The sequence below is a fragment of the Asparagus officinalis genome, chromosome 3 (genome assembly GCF_001876935.1).
Source record: "Asparagus officinalis chromosome 3, Aspof.V1, whole genome shotgun sequence".
NCBI lineage: Eukaryota > Viridiplantae > Streptophyta > Magnoliopsida > Asparagales > Asparagaceae > Asparagus > Asparagus officinalis.
The window spans coordinates 37,258,619-37,279,374 of NC_033796.1; the positions used below are offsets into that span (position 1 = coordinate 37,258,619).

General features: G+C 33.6%; 1 protein-coding gene across 1 annotated transcript in view; it reads left to right on the top strand.

The window, feature by feature from the left end:
• Positions 1-20,194, top strand: part of LOC109834964 — a 26,104-nt gene extending 5,910 nt beyond the window's left edge. The window contains exons 5-12 of the mRNA XM_020402971.1: positions 8,648-8,973; positions 10,505-10,624; positions 12,835-12,953; positions 13,083-13,200; positions 14,521-14,640; positions 14,726-14,838; positions 14,921-15,075; positions 19,109-20,194. Coding sequence (XP_020258560.1) covers positions 8,648-8,973; positions 10,505-10,624; positions 12,835-12,953; positions 13,083-13,200; positions 14,521-14,640; positions 14,726-14,838; positions 14,921-15,075; positions 19,109-19,700 — 1,663 coding nt within the window. The 3' untranslated portion in view covers positions 19,701-20,194. The remainder of the gene's footprint in view (positions 1-8,647; positions 8,974-10,504; positions 10,625-12,834; positions 12,954-13,082; positions 13,201-14,520; positions 14,641-14,725; positions 14,839-14,920; positions 15,076-19,108) is intronic.

A 20,756-nucleotide genomic window follows, 5' to 3' on the forward strand; every position in this document is an offset into this window, starting at 1 on the left:
TACAATATAATATTTTGAATACTAGAAAATTTTATTTAAATACGTATTAAAATTTACGGTTGTTACATCTTCTAATAACACTACAGGGTTCATTATCCCCCAATTATACTTTTCCAAAGTCCATTGCTACATAGTTATGTAGAAGCCTCCTATTAGTAGTGGCGTGGAATGAAGCTCCTGAGTCGATGACCCAAGAATCAGAATCGCTGTCCATAGCTAGGATCAAGGCATCCTGTACGATATGAGCCTCCTGCTCATTCACATCATTCTTTTGTACTTTACAAGCTGAAGACATATGATCCTCCTGACCGCAGTTCTAACACTTTCATTTGATAGGCCTAACTTTCGAGTTTGACCTCTTCTTGTTTAACTTCGATCGATTCCTGTTCTGATTTTCCTTCTTCTGGCTTCTGCCTCTTTGCTCGAAATTTAGGGCTGAACTTGAACTTTCTGATTCGGACAATTTTCTTCTAACCTCCTCGAATAGAAACATGCTAACAACCTCGCTCACTTCCCCGCCAAGTTGCTAATTACGATCACGCAACCTGCCCAACTATCTAGCAACTGGGATAGAATCAATAGAGTCTGCACTTTGCAATCAAATGTGATGTCCACGAAGATAAGTTGATCAACAATTGTGTTGAACTCACTAAGGTGTATCGTGAAGGAGCATCCTTCTGCCATCATGAGGTTGAAGAGCATCTTGACGAGATGCAACTTATTTGTGGCTAACGGTTGCTCGTACATCTTCGCGAGCATTTCCATAAGTCCCACCGTCGTATTCTCCTTCAATATATTATGGGTGACTGATTTGTCGAGCGACAATCAGATCTGCCCCTAGAGCCTTCCGATCCAATAATTTTTAGTCCTCGTCTGATTCCTCCTCCTTCTTTCCCTTAGCCTTGCCCATCAACGGACGATAAAGGTCCTTCTGGTACAGATAGTCCTCCATCTGTGACTTTTAGTAGGCAAAATCTGACCCGTCAAACTTCTCGATCTATGATTTGCTTTCCTCTGCCATGACTCTCACACAAATCTCCTGAACGAAGCTCTTATACCAGTTGTTGGGGTTTCGAAACAATCAATCGAACCCGGGCCTTTCCGGATCTTGTGCTAAGAGTTTAGCAAGTAGGAAAATCACAACAAATAAAAGAAAATTACATGAAAGATAAACAAGAAAGAACACACCATATTTAACGAGGTTCGGCAACGTGCATACGTCCTACGGAGCCACACCACACAATTCTTTGATTAATTGAAGAAGATTACAATGCTCACAAATAGGTTTTTATCTCTCTGAGATATCTCTCTCAAATAGCCGTCAAAACCCTTTTTTCGTATTCTACAAACCCTAGCATAACTCTAAAAGTTATATTAATAAAATATGTAAAACATATTTTTATGGTATTAGTTTGTAAAAATAAAGAAATTATACGTAATCATAATTATATCTTATACTAATTCTACATGAACTATCTATAGCTTAACAATTTCAAAAAAATATATATTAATAAAATATTAAAAACATCATTTTATGGTATTAGTTTGTAAAGATAAAGAAATTATACATAGCTAACGTACTATAATACATAAAATATTGCAAAAAAAATCTAAAAGTTTTAAAATTACACAAAATACCCTACAAGGTTTAAAATTATTAAAACTATCCTGACGTCTAAAAACTTAAATCAACAAACATGAAATCAAGAAATTAACAGCGAAGAATTTAAAATTTGAAGATAATATTTTATTATCTCAAAAATTATAGAAACACCATCAAAAATTTAAATTACAAACAAGCACCTAAAATTCTAAAATTTCAAGACTTACAAATAACATAGATGAATTCAAGGGATTATCATAATGCACCTAAAAATTTCTGATATTTCAAAGCTTAAAATAACAAATATGAAATTAAAAAATTAACAGCAACCTCCGAAGAATTTATAATTTTTAATTAACACCCTCAATGTCCTAAAAATTATAAAAACTCATTCAAAAGTTTAAATTATAAAAAACCCTAAAATTATAAAAATTTTAAAATTTGCAAACAACAAAAAGTGAATTCAAGAGATGACCCTCATGCACCTAGAAATTTAAAATTTACCGAAATTAATCTCAAAGTTACAAAAATTATAAAAAATTACTTTCAAAATAAAAAAATATATAAAAAACTTTAACATTTTAAAATTTATAACCAGTACACATCAAATCTAAAAACTATTGGTTGACCGCTAAAATTTAAAATTTTTAAAAATTAATCTATACTTTTAACAATTGCAAAAAACAGCCTTAAAATTTCAGAGTTGTAAGAAATATTATGACATTTAAAAATTACCACCAACACATGAAACATAGAAGTTACAACTATCAAATTTAAAAGTAATTTTTTAAAAATACTCTCAAAGTTTTAAAAATTATAAATTACACCCTTAAAGTTCCAAATAACAAAAAAGGGTTGAAATTTTAAAACTTGGTAGAAAAAAGTATAATTGTTAGATATTCTTTCATTAAGATATATATATTTAATTTCTAATTTGGGGTTTACTATCCCTTTTCAGCATCTAAAGACAGTCTAAGTTGATACTTGTAAACAAAAATAATAAGAATTAAAAATATCTGGTTAAGAAATAAAAATTTTAAAAATATTATAGATTTAAAAATTATCGTCACCATATAAATTAAAGCAACTGCATAAAATTTTACTAATAAGTTGGAGCAGCAAAACACATTAGTAATATTAATTGATAGATGTTTAAATCCATAAAAAATAATAAAATACTATAATATAATAGTTTAGCATTCAAAGAATACAATGAATTACGTATGGAGAAACTATCAGAATATTCAAAGATATCATTCAAAAGAATCAAACTATTTTCATTACAAATGGAAAAGTGACGGAAATAAATCTAAAATTCAGAAAACGTCCATGAATCATTTGAATTGGCATTAACATAAGACATGTCTATTAAAGAAGCACCGACTGAGTTACATTGAAGAATAATTTAATAACTTTGTCCCAACCAAAGAAGAATTCTCTATGGAAGATGTAAGAAAAATTAGTAAGCATTCATAAATTTTATACTTTGTTCTTAAAAATACTAAAGAAATTAAATATTAATATTATAATCTAAGGTAAATTAGCAATAAAAAATATAGATATTTAGTTTAGATCTTTGTAAAAAATAACATGGATAGAGCAAATGTAATATTACTGACGTAACAGAAACTATTGTTAGATGCACATTAGAAGAACTTATTGTAGAAAAAAATAGAGGTAACTCTTAATATTTTTTAAGTAATAAATTAAGAACACAAAGAATTTTATATATATGAAATTAATTTTTATTCTCATTGAAATGAAAAAATCAAAGTCTGTATTTTAAGAAATTTGTGTTGAATATCGAACATATATTTAACTTCTTTGTGAAGTTAAATAACAAGATAAAAGATTAACGAGCCCAGGAACGATAACAACACAAAAAGTACAACTCTAGCACAATGTCATAATCGAGTAGATGATGAAGATACTACTATAGAATTGCTCGAGAAAAAGATAAAATTGAGAAATGATTGATATTAGCTAAGTAAAAAAACAGAAGGAGTAAAAGATAATATTTTATGAATATTTTATAGAATAGTTTAATTATTTTGTGTGAATTTAGAAATATTTAGAATGAAGCTTTTTTCAGTACTTTTATATGCTTGTGCATATACTTTTATCATATAAAAGTATACTAGAGTTAGCATTAATCTTTAATTTATAATTTTTTATGGAGGCTATCAATGATTAGGGACAAAATTTATATTCTCTTTTGTACATTTTAGCATACTTTTAAGCAATTATTTTTCCTTATTGGTTTTAAATATTCACCTTCTTTGTATAACACTATTTTAATATTTTTTACTTTTACAACATTGTATTTTCTTAAGTAAAGATTGGTTTTATGTAAGTCAAAATAATATAAAAGTTTAAATTAGCTTCAAATTATATTTGTTTTCTATCAATTTTAATATTAACATGAAAATTTAAATTGGGTGTATCCCATTTAAACAAACATTAAAGAAAATAACTAATCGCGATATTAAAGTTTAGAGACAAAAATGAGCATAAACTATTAGAGTAAAACTGAGGAACAAATTTTAGTTATAAAATAAGCTAAAAATACTTAATCATGATATTTAATCACGTGCATTGCACGTGTATAAAACCTAGTGTGTGTGTGTGTCTATATATATATATATATATATATATAGCACTTTTTCGGTCGACCGGCGCACACCTCTCTGTCGACCAGATGACCACTCTCGGTCGACCGGCCAGAGTGAGTTCCTGAGCTCGTTTTCTATAGTCTCTTCGGTCGACAGGATCTCCTCCGTCGGTCGACCGACCCGAGAGTTTTCAACCTCTCAGAATTTGTTTCAGTTTTCGTTCTTTACACGACCAAAACCAGCATATACTTTACTCACCTTATTATTGAGATGCATTTTAAATCTTCTCTTTTTCATATGTTAGTCATCTAGATAATTTCTGGTCTTTGGTACCCAAATACTTAACAATGGGTACCAATGCAGGTTGCATAGTTCGTTTGGCTGGGAAGTTCTCACTTCTCACTGGCCGATGAGAACAGTTGAAGTTTGACATAAGGTTTAAACCCCATGCTCCTACCGGAAAAAAAGAACTCCAGACTATTTAAAAAAAAAAATAGTCCTGCAACAGTAGAAAATTTAATGTCTATTACCTCCTAAAGTAAAATTCATATCTTCCTTCCTAATTATACGTAGTAGATGTGAACAATATTACTCCATCTGTTTTATAAAATGACCAATATAATTATATGTGGTAGATGTGAACTATATAACTCCCATCTTTTTTACAAAATGACCAGTCAAGTCATTGGTTTGATTCATGGAAGTCAAAAGGAGTTAACAATGACCTAATCGCGAACCATTATAATTAATTGCTGAAAACAAAAAAGTCGTTGCATAAAAAGCGGAATGCCCTCCGCAACGTAATTCAAAAAACTAATCCTTTCAAACGGCACCCAGTTTAATGGACGCCCACTCAGAACTAATCCCGCGTGCTTACCTCAACTCTCTATACAATGTCCGCATGTTAACGTTATGCGGTCACTTGTAGGCCACGGCAATTTCTTTCTAGAAGAAGTAAGACTGCAGTCTGCAGGTCATGGGTGAGCATTAATTCATTTGAACAAATTAAACAGAATGAACTAGCTGAACAAGTAAGGTGTCTCCCTCCTATTGGATAATGAGTTGGCCATCATTAATGATGGCCAACTCATTATCCAATAGGAGGGAGACACCTCACTTGTCCCCTCTATTGATCTCATATTTTGAGTCCTTGAGGAATTTTTCTTCGAGGATTCATTTAATTTTAAACACATTCAATTTTGTTGGTTCGAAAAATTTTCAATTTAAACTGACTTCTTTGCAATTTCTCTAACCTATTTGTTTTTCTTTTCTTCATTTATTCCCGAATTCCTCTCTCTCTCTCTTGCAATATTAGTTGCATTTCAATTGATTATATTATTTTTTATTTTTCTTGTTGATCTTTTAATCCGTGCATATATAATTCACCGGTCTTTGAGCAAAGCCTTTTTCTCCTAGAGTGAAATAGTTACAAACCGTTAAAAATTTTAAACTAATTAAGTCCAAATCCGAACTTAATAAACTAAACCAAAACCAAACATAATCAAATTAGCTTAGTTTGGTTGGAATTAGTTTAGAATATAAATCTGTTCGGTTTGATTTGTCTAAAATTTATCAAAACAAATCAAATCAACCATTTTATTATCCCCATAAGTTACTTGAGGATGCTTTTGTTTGCATGCAGGGGAGTTATGAGGTGATTAGCATCGAAGAACAAATAATGAATGTATTGGGAAGCAAAAATCAAAGGTGGTTCTCAGGAAACCATGTGATGAGGACGTGCACAATTTTCCTAATATTGACTCTAAAGTCTGGGCCTGTTTTGTACATGAAAAACTGATTACACAGTTTTTCGGTGTCAGAATACCTAAATGGATTCCTATTCACCAATTTGGTTCAAAAAAAAAAAAAAAAAACTTCGGAAAAACTTATCAGAAACGTTAAAAAAACATCATTGTTGGTGGAAAAAACCAATTCCAGATTTTGAAGGCAGAATTGCTAAGAAAATGCATTAAAAAATATATAAAAAAGAGTGATTGTTTGCTAACCATAGTGTTTTCTTTGTTGTGTTTTTGTAAAAAAAACACAATGGTGTTGTGTTTTCCCTTAAAGTGTTTTCAAAACACCATGTTGAGTGTTTTTGTTCAACATTAGTTTGACCTATTACAACATTAGTATTAAACATATTATTAATATATTATACATTAATTATAATAAAATATATTATAAATAAAATGTTATAATATTTAGTTTACATAATAACATTATTATAAGTATTAATATAATATAATATAATATTGTTAATGTATTATAATATTATATTGTACTTTAGTGAGTTATATTGTTTTATAATAATTATTATATTATAATTATTACATATTATTTTCAAATAATTATATATTAATTATTTTGGTATATCAATTTGTTATTATTATATATTGTATAATATTTTTAAAATAATATTATTGTATTCTTATATAATATTATACTATTATTAATAGAATATAATATTATTAATAATGATAATATTATTTTATTACTACTACATTATTAATAAATTCACATATTACAAATATTTTAATATTATATCATATATTATAGTTTCTAATATGTTAGAGTTTATTAATAATACTTTAATAATTTATGATATAAATCAATATTATTATATTATGAATATATTATTTTTATGTTAACATTTGTTAGCAGTAAATTATTTTAGTATTAAAAATTATTTTACTTTATAATATATTAAATTATTTAGTGTATAATATATTAATATTTTTATATTATACTTTAATAAGTTATATTATTTTATAATAATTATTATATTATAATTATTACATATTATGTTCAAATAATTATATATTTAATTATTTTTGGTATATCACTTTGTTATTGTTATATATTATATAATATTTTTAAAATAATATTATTTTATTATTTCTATTAGATTAATTATAATATAATATACTATAATATAATAAGTATGTTGATAATAACTATATATTACTTATATTTAATATATTATGTTAGATATTATATTAACACATCCTCAAACTCAAAACCAAAACACCTGGGGGCTGTTTGGTTGGTTTCTTTTGCTCCTGATTCCCTGCCAAAACTGACTGTTTGTTGTCAGTTTTGGCAGGGAATCAGGAGGAAAAGAAGCAAAACAAACAGCCCCCTAACTTAAAACACCTAAAAGATGTTTTGAAATAAGTGTTGTGTTTTTAGTTTGGGGATGATTTAGCTCAAAAAACATCATGATATTTTGTTTTTGACAAAAACACTGTGAAAACAATTAAAACATCGTGGTTTCCAAACTAAGAAATGAATAAGAAACTCAATTTTTTTTCCCCTTGGAATCCTGTTCGTGTATTACACGGAATTGAACCAAACATAGGTGATATAAACTACATTACATTTTGTGTACTAATAATGTTCTGCAATGTACAAAAGTATAAGACTATAAGATACTGTTTCTACATGTACTCATGAGAAATAGCTTCACAATTTCGTGACTTTACATTATTATAAGTTGTATTATATTTAGCATTTACCAAAAAAAAAAAAATTATATCGATCGCACTGATCACGGATCCGCGTTCTCAAAAAAAGTAAAAAAAAAGAAAGCTACGTACTCAGCGTACGTGATCACTATGCGGGTACTGAAAACGCACTTGGGTCCCACGCTGATGTCTAGTCCTGCCCCAACCGAGTTGAAAGCAACAGCAGCCGACTTTCCCAAAATACCCTCGCTTGCCCGAGGCTCCCAACGACCCCTCCCGAAATACCACGCACCCCCTCTAGAGCTCACCCCTCATCGTCGGGCCCACAAAACTGGTCCCGCTCTGTCATTTTGTGACTGGGACTATCCGAGTCAGAAACAAGCGGTCTCGACCCAATTTCCCAAAATGCTCCTCGCCTCCCTATTCCCTCTCCCTTCTCTCTCCCGAAATGCCCCTACGAATGCCCAAAGTTTTCTCTCTGTAGAGCGCTGCATTTTGGGAGGGCGCAGCTGAGAGAGAGAGAGAGAGCAGGCATTTATCCAGAGGCGTGAAGTTGCGTGCTCCCAAAGTCACAGTCTCTCTCCTCTCCCTTCCCCCTAAAACCCTAGCAATTTCCTTTCAGATTTCGCTTCCTCCGATCTTGTTCCCCCCCCCGCCTCTAAATTATCTCTTGATTCTCTCTGATCGCGGTGATATTAGGTTGAATTTAACCAGCGAATCACTCAGATCTTGATCCTGATCGGCGATCGCCATCTGCATTTCTCATCCTCTCTCCCTCGATCCTATTTTTCTTGCAGGATTTTTGAGCCGATTCTGATTTTTCTCTTAGTGGTCGAGAAATTTTGCATTTTGCATTTTGGATCATTCGATTCTTGATATATCCATCAAAAGCTACCAGCTTTAATCTAATTGGCCACTTGTTTAAGATCCGATCAGTAATTTAATGGTTACAAACACAATGGCAGCGCCCCAAGNCACCACCTGCAGTCCACGGGCGATCCCCGGGAGTATGATCGGGTCATCGGCTGCATCAACCATCGCAGGGCTAATTGGGGTCCGGTGCTACATTACCAGCAATTTTTCCCAATTGGGGAAGTTGTGTATGCATTGGAGCAGACTAAGTGGAGGGGGATGCAACAGAGATCAAAGGATGGGCAGAGATCGGGGTATAAGCACATGAATAGGTTTGATAGTTTTAGGGAGAGGGGGAGGTATAGATCGGGAAATAGGAAAGCGGGCGAGGAGCAAGTACCGGATGGAAGGCAGTCCCCTGTTGTTGGGGAGAAAGAGGGTGAGGACCAAATCTTGGAGCATTGCTTTCTATGCCTTATTTGAGACGCATTGCATTTTATGTGCTAATTTGTTGAATAGTATGTTGCATGGACACTTCTATTAAGAAGTCGTTTGATCGTCATCACACAATTAATTAATTTCTGTTTAGTATTCGAGATGCATTTTAAGTTAAATATGCCACCTTTGGGAATTACTCGAGTACATGTCTCTTTGTTTCGCATCATTGTCGTTGCATATTCTAAAGCGTATACACTTCTGTTATGAAGCCATCTGTTGGTCAGCACATGCTTCATTAATTTCTGTTTGGTATTTGAGATGCTGTCTAAGTTAATATGGTACCTTATTTAGAAATTGCTTGGGGTGGCACCTCTTTGTTTTGGAAATCATGTCAATGCAATTGCATAGTTTGAAGCAACGAACCATGTAGTATGAAGCTGTATTTTGCATGACATATAACAGACACGTTAATATTGTATATTGCATTGATATGTACTTTTCCAGAATTATCAGCAAGCTAATGTAGTGTGCCTATGCATCCGTTACATACATTGTCTTGCAACCTCTATTGATGGCAACCTTATTATTGTTTACTACATATGGTGTTTTTGTGATATATTTGGCACACATTGGCTTCTAATTGTTGATTCCTTATTGTAGGGTACTGCAAAACTTTCTCTCCAAAAAAAGGGTGCTGCAGAACTTTTGTCTTTTAAAAATGATCGGTTAAGCTTTTCTTGATTATGGAGATAGTTTTATGCATTTTTTGTTAGTTTTATGCATTTTTTGTTAGTTGGTTCATCAACTGAATGTGTTTGGATTCACTATTAAGTTTCGTCTCATTGCAAACAAAGAATTTGATGAGCTGTAGTAGTTTACATAATAATAGGAAAATTATTCGGAGTTTCTAGAAAGCAGTATCTGAGCTTAGTTCTTAATTTATAAAGAGAAATTTTTTAGCAAGTGTTGCCTACAGAGTAGGTTCCATGAATGAACAAATTGTACAAGCTATGGGGATCCAAAGTATGCAATTTCTGTATAATGTCCATTTCCGATTTTTCTCTTTCTAATTAAGAATGCAGTTCCTGTATCCTGTATAAAATATTTCTCTTTCTAAATTAAGAACTAAGAATGCAATTATCATTAACTGGATATGTTTGGCAACAAATACTTCTTTACTGTATAATGTCAAATTGTAAAAGCTATGGGGACTTGGGATCCAAAGAATGCAATTTCTGTATAGAAAATTAGGGTTATAGAACCATGGTCAGTTCTGTCCCTGCTAGGGAGTTAAAATTTTGTACATGTTAATGCCTATTTTGGATATGTTACATCTAAACTAACTAATAGGGGAGATAAGTTAAAATTTTGTACATGTTAATGCCTATTTTGGATATGTTACATCTAAACTAACTAATAGGGGAGATATGACCACTAATTTGTACTTAATGCCTATTTTGGATATGTTACATCTAAACTAACTAATAGGGGAGATATGACCACTAATTTGTACACTATTTCAACTTCTTCAGGGGGTAGTGATCTTCTCAGTTCAGAGACAGATAGCAGCCTTAAGGACACAAAAATTTCAACTGATTGCAGTAGGTCGGAGTCTGCAGCTGTGGAAACTTGCTCTAACCCATGTACGAGAGGTAAAATTCTATGGTTGGAGATAACTGAATTTTTTTCAGTAAAAAAGGTAAAAAGCTTGGATTCTTGAACAATAATTTGTTTGCTTTGGAGTAAAGAGACAAAGATTGTTCTCCTGAACTAAAGGACAAAGCAAGAAGTCGAGAGGTTGTTATCATAAAAACTTCGTATGAAGGTCTAATAAGCCTACTTATTTTGCTTTCTGTAGCAGGGGTCATTCAACTGTTTATATGTTAAAATGTTTCCACACTTCCACTGCCTATTATGAACAACATATTCTGCATTTGTTCAATTATTAAGTCTATTTTAAACCATTTCTCTCCATGTTGAGATCCAGATATGTGAAAAGTCCTTATCTTGTTCGAAGTGAATTTAATGCCTATACAATTTATCATCTTGCTTCTTTCTTTACTCTTAATCAAGGAAAATTGAGGAGGATTTGCTCCTTTATTGTATGAGCTAAAACTGTAAAACCAATAACATAAAATTCACTGCCTGTTAACTAGCCTTCTAGGGTTTGTGGCAAGCCCCTCTCGTTCATAATGTTCATGTGCATGAATTTGACACCAAGCCCCTGATGATGGATGCCCACTTGATAATCTAATTGGAAATTTGTGTCAAAATCTTTCATGAAATTTTCTGTCTGGTTTGTAAACATTTAGCAAATGGTTGAGAGTGTGATGATGACATAGAGAAGGAATAAGCACTTTAACCGATAGCTGGAACCATAGATTTAGTTCAGCTTCGCTAATACCAAAATCTTAATTTTTTGCGCACAGTTCTTATGATAGAATGTCATCGTTGAATCCTCATCTATAGCTGTGTACTCATTCCTTTTCCATGTAAGTATAAAATTTTTCTACTTAACTTCCTTGGTTTGGATGATGGTGACATAGAGGAGGCATAATCACTTTAACTGATAGCTCAAACCAGAGATTGACTTTAGCTTCACTGATACCTACATTTTCAATAATCTTTTTCAGTTTCTTATGATTAAATGTCGATGTGGAATCCTCTCTGGAGTTGTCTACCTAATACTTTTCCACTATGTTGTATGGGTATGGGTACCGGTACGGGACATGACAAATTTGTAAAACTTAGGGTACGGCCACACGGCTATATAAATATTTATAGACATATTATATAGTGGAATTAATAATTTATATGAGAACAAGGATGAGAATTAAAATTCGTATAATATTTTATGTTTCTTTTATTATGTGGATTATAAATTGGAAAATCACTAGTTTTTGAACTAGACATGCAAGCGATCCTTCAAAATCATAATTCAAAACCTAAACTGTGTCCAACACTTCCCAAGACGTGGATGTGAAGTGTAGAATATATTTCCATAAACTGTATGACAAGTATTTTGAATCAAAACATGTATTTTATAATTGAGTACATGCCCGAATAAATGTATGCATATATGCAAGGAGTGTCCAAGGAGTTTGGGTGCGGGTATGGCTTCAGATTAGAAGTACCCAGGTAACATAACTTTTCCTATTAAGTATAGAATCTTTCTATTGAACCTCTAATCTTCACTGGTTTTCATTTCTGCAATGATAGACATGGAGTATCTTGATTTACAGCTGAAATCAATGATATACATGGAGTATCCTGTGTAAACGCTTCTGGTATTTTCATGGAGTTATGATTTCATTCCCTTTAGAACACCTACACAGCCGGTGACATGTGCTACTTGTTTGTTTTTCTAAACAACTAGGATTATGGATGGTACTAGCTTACTTGTTTTCAATGCATGCTTAATCTGAAATAAGATATTGGCAACTTACATTTGAGAGCTAAAGGCTTCTAGTCTCCTAAACATGATTTCTTCTGAACCTTGATCAAATTACAGAAGTTACTAATTCTGGACTAATCTCAAAGGACGGTAGATTATTTTATCATGTTGGTCTACAGATTTGGCTCATAACCACAGTTTGTATAATTGTTTCTACTGATCTTCTAAGAGCTTCTTAACTATATTATTCTCTGGTATAATTGCATATTGAATGGTAGTTTTTGCTCTTTGAGATGTTACTTCTTGGTACTTTGCTTTTAACTGTTTCATCTGACGTATTTTTGGGTTCTTGATCGCCTATCTTTCACCATTATAATTTTAGATGCCCAGTAATTACTGAGAAAAAGCTTTTTGCTAATTTCTCTTCGATAGCAATGGATCTTATGTCTGGTTCTGGTACACTTTTAGGTAGCAGCACAGATTCACTTCCACAAGGCGGTGAAGAAATTCAAAATCAAGATGCAACACAGAAACTTATACCGACACCCAAAGGATTCGTTGAGAATGAGATAATTGACGGGAAGGAAGTATGTCAGAAGTTACACGCTGAAGCCTTTTAATTTATTTGGAATACTTGCTCTTGATACTTTAAATACCAACATTTCAATTTTAACATTATGCTACAGGCTAACAGAATCATGAATGTACATCTGCAGATGAATATGTTTGAAGGACTTCAACTTTTTGAGGAGTTGTTTGATAGTTCAGAGATTACGAGGCTAAATTCGTTAGCAAATAACTTGAGAGCCGCTGGTCATAAAAGAGAGTTCCGTGGTGAACTCCTTTATTTCCCTTTTTCATATTCTCATCCAACAAGCTATCATCTCTCATTGTTCCTTATTTTTGTCACAGTTTTTGTATTAATATTGCTATCTTAAGATCTTCATATGATTAACCAGCTTTTGCCAATCTATTTCTGCAATTAGAACAGTATTAGTTACTAACTTAATCCTATTCTTTCAAAAGTTGGAGGCTTTAGGCCTAGTTATACATGATTACCAATCTTTCTGTGTCTATGGATCATTTGCATACGTCTAAGTTATATAATGGACCTTTTCAGGAGTCTTAACACTTGGGGAAAATTGTAAGGTTGAGAAAAAAAAACATTTGAAATATTGAAAAGAAAATATTAAGCGACCAGTGAAGAATTTGGAATGATTTGTTTAATATACAATTTGACTCGGGTAGATGCAGTTATCTTATAGATTAGGAGCAAGCCAATCTGATGAAATAGTTGACTGATATCATATATCATACCCTAAAATCTTTGGGCTAGTGAGAAATATGCATTATAATAGGCGATTTTCTAAATTTATATAAGGGAGAGACTCTTCTGTTGAATTTCTCTTTTTTGTCAGTCATGCTAAGGGCTCATGTTCCAGGTAGTCTCATGAACTTTCTCTCCCTTCCGTGTATAACCACAATCTTTTAGGCCATCTGGAATTATGTCATTCGAGAATTTTTCCCTCTTGTTTTTGTTTGGGTTGGTTTGGGTGGGTTTTTTGTTTTTATTTTTGTAAAGAGTTGTTTGGCATTAGTAAAGAGTTGTTTGGTATTTATAAAGAGTTACACATGAGGAGATATATTATCTTGCTTTTCAGATGTTTACATCTGTTATTTTCCCTCTTGCACCAGTCCATCCCTTCAGTTACGTTGTTCCAATACTTCAAGGATCTAACCTGAACAAAATTTAGGAATTTCTATAACATGATATCTTCTAAATTTATAGGAGGATTGTTGAATTACTGGTTTTTGTTAGCATGCTAAGGGCTCATATATCTTCCAGGGAGTCTCATGAACTTTGTCTTCCATCTATAAGTAATTACGATCTTTTATGCCATTTGGAATCATGCCATTCAAAGAGGGGTTTTTCTTTGTGATTTTTGTTTTGCCTTTTTTCCTTTTTTTTTCTGGGGCGGAGGGTGTGAGGTGGGGGTTGGGCTTGGTAGTGTTATTTCCTCCCATTAAAAGAGTTGTTTATAACATTAAGAAAGAGTTGCATATGAGGAAATTTTGTGCTTTTGCTGTGGATAAATTTGACCTCTCATAGTTTGGCATTACTAAATACCTTTTCTTTGGAATGATGAAAATCAGGGCGTACCTTTGTTGTATCCAAGAGGCCTATGAAAGGGCATGGGAGAGAAATGATCCAATTAGGCATCCCCATTGCTGAAGGACCTGCACTAGATGAAACTACAACTGGGAACTCTTCTGGTAAGTTCTTCCTTGTACAACATTTTCTGCGATTAATGAATTCTGTACAAATGTGCTATCATTATCTTAAAGCCCATTCTCTCAGAGCGGAAGGCGGAGGCTATTCCAAGCTTGTTGCAGGATGCCCTTGATCTATTGATCCAGAATCAGGTTTTGACTATTAAGCCTGATTATTGTATTATCGATTTTTTCAATGAGGTAAGCAACTGTTATTGATGCTCTGAACTTTGCTAACTATAATGATTTAACATACAAGCGTAACATATGTGCTTATGTCTAGGGTGACCATTCACAGCCTCATCTTTGGCCATCGTGGTATGGGACACCTGTTTGCACTCTATTTTTGACGGCATGTGACATGGTTTTTGGTCGAATTATTGAAGGAGATCATAGAGGAAATTATAGAAGTCCCCTCAAGCTTGCCATTAAATCTGGGTTCGTCTTCCTTTATCCCACTATGATATATGCATTTTAGTGCATCATATATTAGATGTATCCATACAGCATCTTGTCCATACAAAATATTCTGCTCTTACAGACTTTCTATTGGGTACCTATATTTTGTTTTATTTGTTAAAATTTGGATTTCTCAAACAGCGAGCTTTATATTTCAGCTTTTGAGTTACCACTCCAAGCATTAATCCACTGAGATCCCAAGGCTTATGTATAATTTCCAGTTTTATTTAAATATAAAATTTTCATCAGTTACAATAAGTAAATTATAGTAAGGCCTTACTCATATTCATTGAGGTGAGGTTTAACAAGTTATCCAAGTTAACATTATGGTCCTTATTTATTTCCTCTCACCTATGTATCACGTATACTCCCATCCTGAAGCCGTACCTATGTCAGACAATCTGACATTCAGACCTGTGTTGGACACTGACACTTTATTAGACATTCGTTAGACACATGTATGTACTTAAATTATTTCTACAATTATATAATACATCCTTTCAGTTAGGTCACATGCCCTATTCACTTCTTAGACAACATTTCTCACACGTCATATACAACCCTTTATTCATATTACATGCTCGAGATACCTATTTACTTTCATTTACACAATATAGTATATAGTGCAGAAATGCCACCAAAATGTTGACTTTTATAAAAGGAAATTTGAACAAGTCTAGCATTATATGAAGTTGAAGAGTTAAGTTCTGCAAAGTCATAAAGAATAGGAAAATTTTCACAAATATATGATTAATCAAAGGCTTTGAAAAAAATACTACAAACTTTCCAGTCAGTAGAAAAACCCACAAACTTGTAGAAACATCCATGAATTAAATGCAACAAATATTTATTTATGCTCTATAAAATTACCTTGAATCAACTACGAGAGACTTTTAGTTTCAAGCGCATCATAAAACTACCATGTCGTTTTCAATAGCATGTAGTAGTCTTTTGCTAATTCTAAAGTTCTGTGGTATTTTTTACTAATTAAAATAGTTTGTGATAATTTTGTGCAAAGCCTGTGATAATCCATGTTATTTGTTTTGAAATATTCTCCATAAAAATGTATAGTAGGTCAACTTTAGCAGATATGAAATCATAATGTTTCATATCATTAGAAATGGTTAATTACAGAAAACCCCCATGAACTTTTGAGGAGTTGCACCCCCCCCCCCCCCCCCCCCAAAAAAAAAAAAAATAAAAAAAATAAAAATCAATGTTATAACAGTAAACTCCCCTGAACTTGTAAGAGTTATTACACATAACCACCATGGAATGTTTTATTTTGCTAAATTTCACAAGAAATTTTTCTCATTTAATCTCCAAAGTAGCACCATCAATTCTAACATTTCCTGTGGGAAGTATGTGCCAAAAAAAGATGAAAATAATTCCCTAATCTCAAAAAGTTACCTATTTTCCATTTTTAATAAACCGGTATTTTATTGGGACCAGAAAGGGATTTTTCATCTTTTTTTGGCCTGTGCTTGCCAGCGCACGTTTGCTATATCCACTCCCAAACAGTAATTTTGGGAGTTGGATTGCCGAAAATGCCCTTTTGATGTTGAGGGTGTTTCTGGAATGGACTTGGCCTGGTTTGGTTTGGGAGAAGGGCAATTTAGTCCTCACACACCCCCAAAGTTACTGTTTGGGAGTGTGAATAGTTGGACCCTTGCCAGCGACACATTTCAGTTGATGGTGCTAATAGGAGGATTAAAAGATAAATTTTCAGGCAAGATTTTGTGAAATAAAACAGCTCATGGGGGTTACATGAATTAACTCCGAAAGTTCAGGGGGGTTTAGTCTAATAAAATAAGCTTATGGACGTTTATCAAAAGTTCATTGTGTTATCTGTCCTGTAATTAAGCTATTAATTGCCAAGTTTCCCAACGGCTGCCACCCCCCCTGCCGCCCTGAACAAAATCCCCACCCAAAAGAAAAAAAAGGAAAAGAGAAAAGAAAAAAATCAAAACAAAACAAAAGGAAAAAAACACCACCAACACCAACACACGCATAATTAAGCAAAATTAGTTCAATGCTGAATGTGGCATGTTTAAATGGAAAGTAAATGATGCCCTTTCATCTAAAAAGCGATTCAATATACATTTAAATTGGGAAGGAATATGTGTAAATGCTTAAATAGTTTCCTTTATATATGCTGTTGAAGAAATAAGACGGATGTATTGATGTATTGTGAATGCTATTTTCTCAATAATTAATTTTTCATACTGTATTATGCCAGAGTATAAATATGGGTGCTTGAAGCCTTAGTTACTATTTAGTAAGCATTAAAACATTAGATGTCACTTCATTTCTGAAAAGAATTCTGTACTTATTCAAGAATGGTACTTCATTTGCATTTGTAACATGCACTAGACGAGTAAGACATTATGTGTGGGATATACCCAAACCTCAGTGGGATGCTAGAATTGATTGATAATTGGCAATGAATAATCTTTTCTTATGCTCACTTGAGATTAGGGGTGCATTCGGTCCGGATACGGCTCGGATATGATGCTTATCATATCCATATCCGCTTACCCATCTCGGATACGGATAAGGATGCGGATATACCTCGGTAAGAAAAAATTATAACCATATCTGCTAAAATCGGATACGGTTACGGATATACATGCGGATATATAAGCGGATATGCATGCAGATACAAAACAGATATGAGAAAACTAGATAGTATTGAGAAAAACATAGTTCATGTGATACAAAAGAGTTTGTTAATATGTCCATTATAATTAAAAAGTTAAGATTAGACATCTTGATCATCAAAATTAACCACAAATCCATAATCTAAGAATCGAAACTATCATAAGAGTATGACTAATATGTATTCGCATATTTCGGATACGGATACGGATATTTCACTACAAAACCATATCCGTAACTATATCCTATCGGTTATAGATTTGAGTAACCATATTCGTATCCTAACGGATACGGTTACGGATATTTTCTCGGATACGGATACGGTTTAGCACCCCTACTTGAGATGCATGCACTATAAGGTTTTATGGAGATCTGATTGTTACTGATTAGAGTCATCGTAAGGAATCTAGATTATCAAATTTTATAGTTTTCTTGGATTGTGAATGCGAGAGATTCTTTGATTCCTGTTCTTCTGCTGTTTCACCTGTTATTTTTGGACCCCTTTGGGGTTAACAGTCCGCTATTTGGTCTTGAAATATCATGCTCTTCTATTTTAAGAATATTTAAGTAGCTTTGTAAACCTTATGCGGTACACACAGGCTGCAATATGTGGAGTTATTTTGTTTTCTTTCTGCCTTTCCTTTCTGACTGGAGCGCACATTTGTCTCTTTGTGTGTATGGTTTGTTTTGGTGTTGGAGAAGCGCGAACAGTTACCTGCTCTTAGCTTTTGCCACAACCATCATATATCATATGATTTTAGAGCTTTGACGCGCAATGTATAGCGAGTGAGGTATCCTTTTTGTTTGTTATGCCTACTCTATGTATATAATAATGTTATACCAGTTCTTGTTTGCCATAACCAGTGCATTGTGATTGGACCATGTCTTACTCTAGTTTTGAAAAAGCATCATATGCTATTTTAAGACTTGAAATGCAGTTATGTAGCCTGCCTGCTAATCTTGAATGTATTATATGTCTATTGTGTAGATGAACATGTAATAAATAATTATATACTTTTGCCACATAAGGAACCTATGGATTGTAACATGAGTCACACAATTATCTGATTCTCAGACAGGATAAACTGAAACAGAAAGTAAAGCACCATTAGACTACTTATTTCTTCATGTATATCAAGAAAACTGGAGCATTCATTTGATATCATTTACCTTCAACTATTGAATAATCATGTACCAGAACTTCAATACCATAACCCATATATTGTTCCGTAGTAATGTTGCTGAACATACAAATATGCTGTTCGAGTTTCAACTCCTCTTTTTACCATGAATTTGAATGCCATCTCAGATTTTGCTGAACATTGCTATCACTCTCTCTCATATATAAATTCAGGAGTCTCCTTTTAATGCAACAAAAGACTGCTCACCAAGTGAAGCGTGCCATCCCCTCCCAACAAGAACGGCGTGTACTTCTGACCTTTGGGAAGTCCCAATCCAAGAAGTTCGGCCATCCTGAATATCCTCGATTCTCATCTCCAGGTCCTGCACCCTGGGGCCCACCATCGCTTGGACCACCAAACCTTGCTCATGGGCCACAAGGATTGAAGCAATATGTAGTCATCTCAAACTCTGGAATGCTTCCGTCACCCAATGGAATCCAGCCACTTCTCGTTGCACCCAGCTCCGGACCAGTGCCAATGCCCGTGCCCCTGCCGTCAGCTTCAGCTGGATGGACATCGGGACCATGTCCTAAAGGTCAACCTCCAAGACTCCCAGTTCCTGGCACTGGGGTTTTTCTTCCACATCAACAACCCGAATCTAATGGGATAGAGAAATCAAATGGTTATCTTATAGCTCCTCTAACAACCAAAACTGAAGCAACTGAGTCTGTTTCAGTCTGCAATGGTGAAAGCAAAGGTGATGTGGACAATGTTGCTGCTGAGAAAGCAGCCAACATCAGAGAAACAGCTGAAGAAACCAAGTAGTAGAAACTGAGAGAGCGTATAGAGACCTGAGAATCTGGGATTTTGAAGAGAAAGAGGGCTACAAGAGGAGCAACTGTAAAGCAGCCTGGAGGCTGATAGACCACTTATTTCCTATTTTTATCTAATTTTTGTTGTTCATGTTTGGAGAAATGTTAGCTGCTGAAAAGTTTAGCAGGTACTGAGAAGTCTGCTTAATTTTTTTTGTCCATTTTTGCCATAGTGGACCTTAAATTGTGGACCGTATGTAGTTTAAAGGTCAGTGGACATTAAGGTTACAGTGTCAAGAAAACGACAGAAATGCTGAGATTTCTACGTCTCTGAAGACAAAGGGCAGGGTTATTTCGTAGGCACAGACCTTGTACGTCTGGTTTCTTTCCTGTGTTGATTATTATGATCTGATCTGCCAGAACTGTACTCAGGATTTTTTGTTGCGTTTTGCGGAGTTTAAATTGAAACCTGGTCAAATTTTTATCGGATATTAAGTTTTCTCGTCACTTGTTGTTTTGACTATGTTCTATTTTCTCCGATCAATCGTTGCCTGAGCTCTGCTTCGAGACGTGCTTAGTTTGTAAGTTAACCTCTTGTGCATCGCTTGTTTGGTTGTTACCAGAATTTAAGTATTTTCGTCTTACATGCACTTGTTGCTGTGCTCCTCATATTTGATGACCATCTATTGTTTGTAACTTGACATGAAAATGACAAATGGATTGACGAAGGTCTGGATTTTTGTGAGTAAGTATTCTATCAGAACCTCGGTGCGGAAGGTTCTATGCCACATCTTAAGACCAACAAGGGGGTAGTTTTATCATTTATTGCTCTCTTGTGTGGCTATGAGAACCCCGCACGGTGCGAGGCTATGACTATGAGAACCCCACACGGTGCGAGGTTATGATAGGATGCCTGCTCGTTTTTTATAAGTGAGATGTATGTGGGACAGAGAAACTCAAGAGTGACACCTCTAGTAACTACATATTTTAGCATGTGCAAGGCATGAGTGAGATGAGCTTCCGTTGTATTTTATTAATTGATGACATAATTACGTAACAAGATAAGATG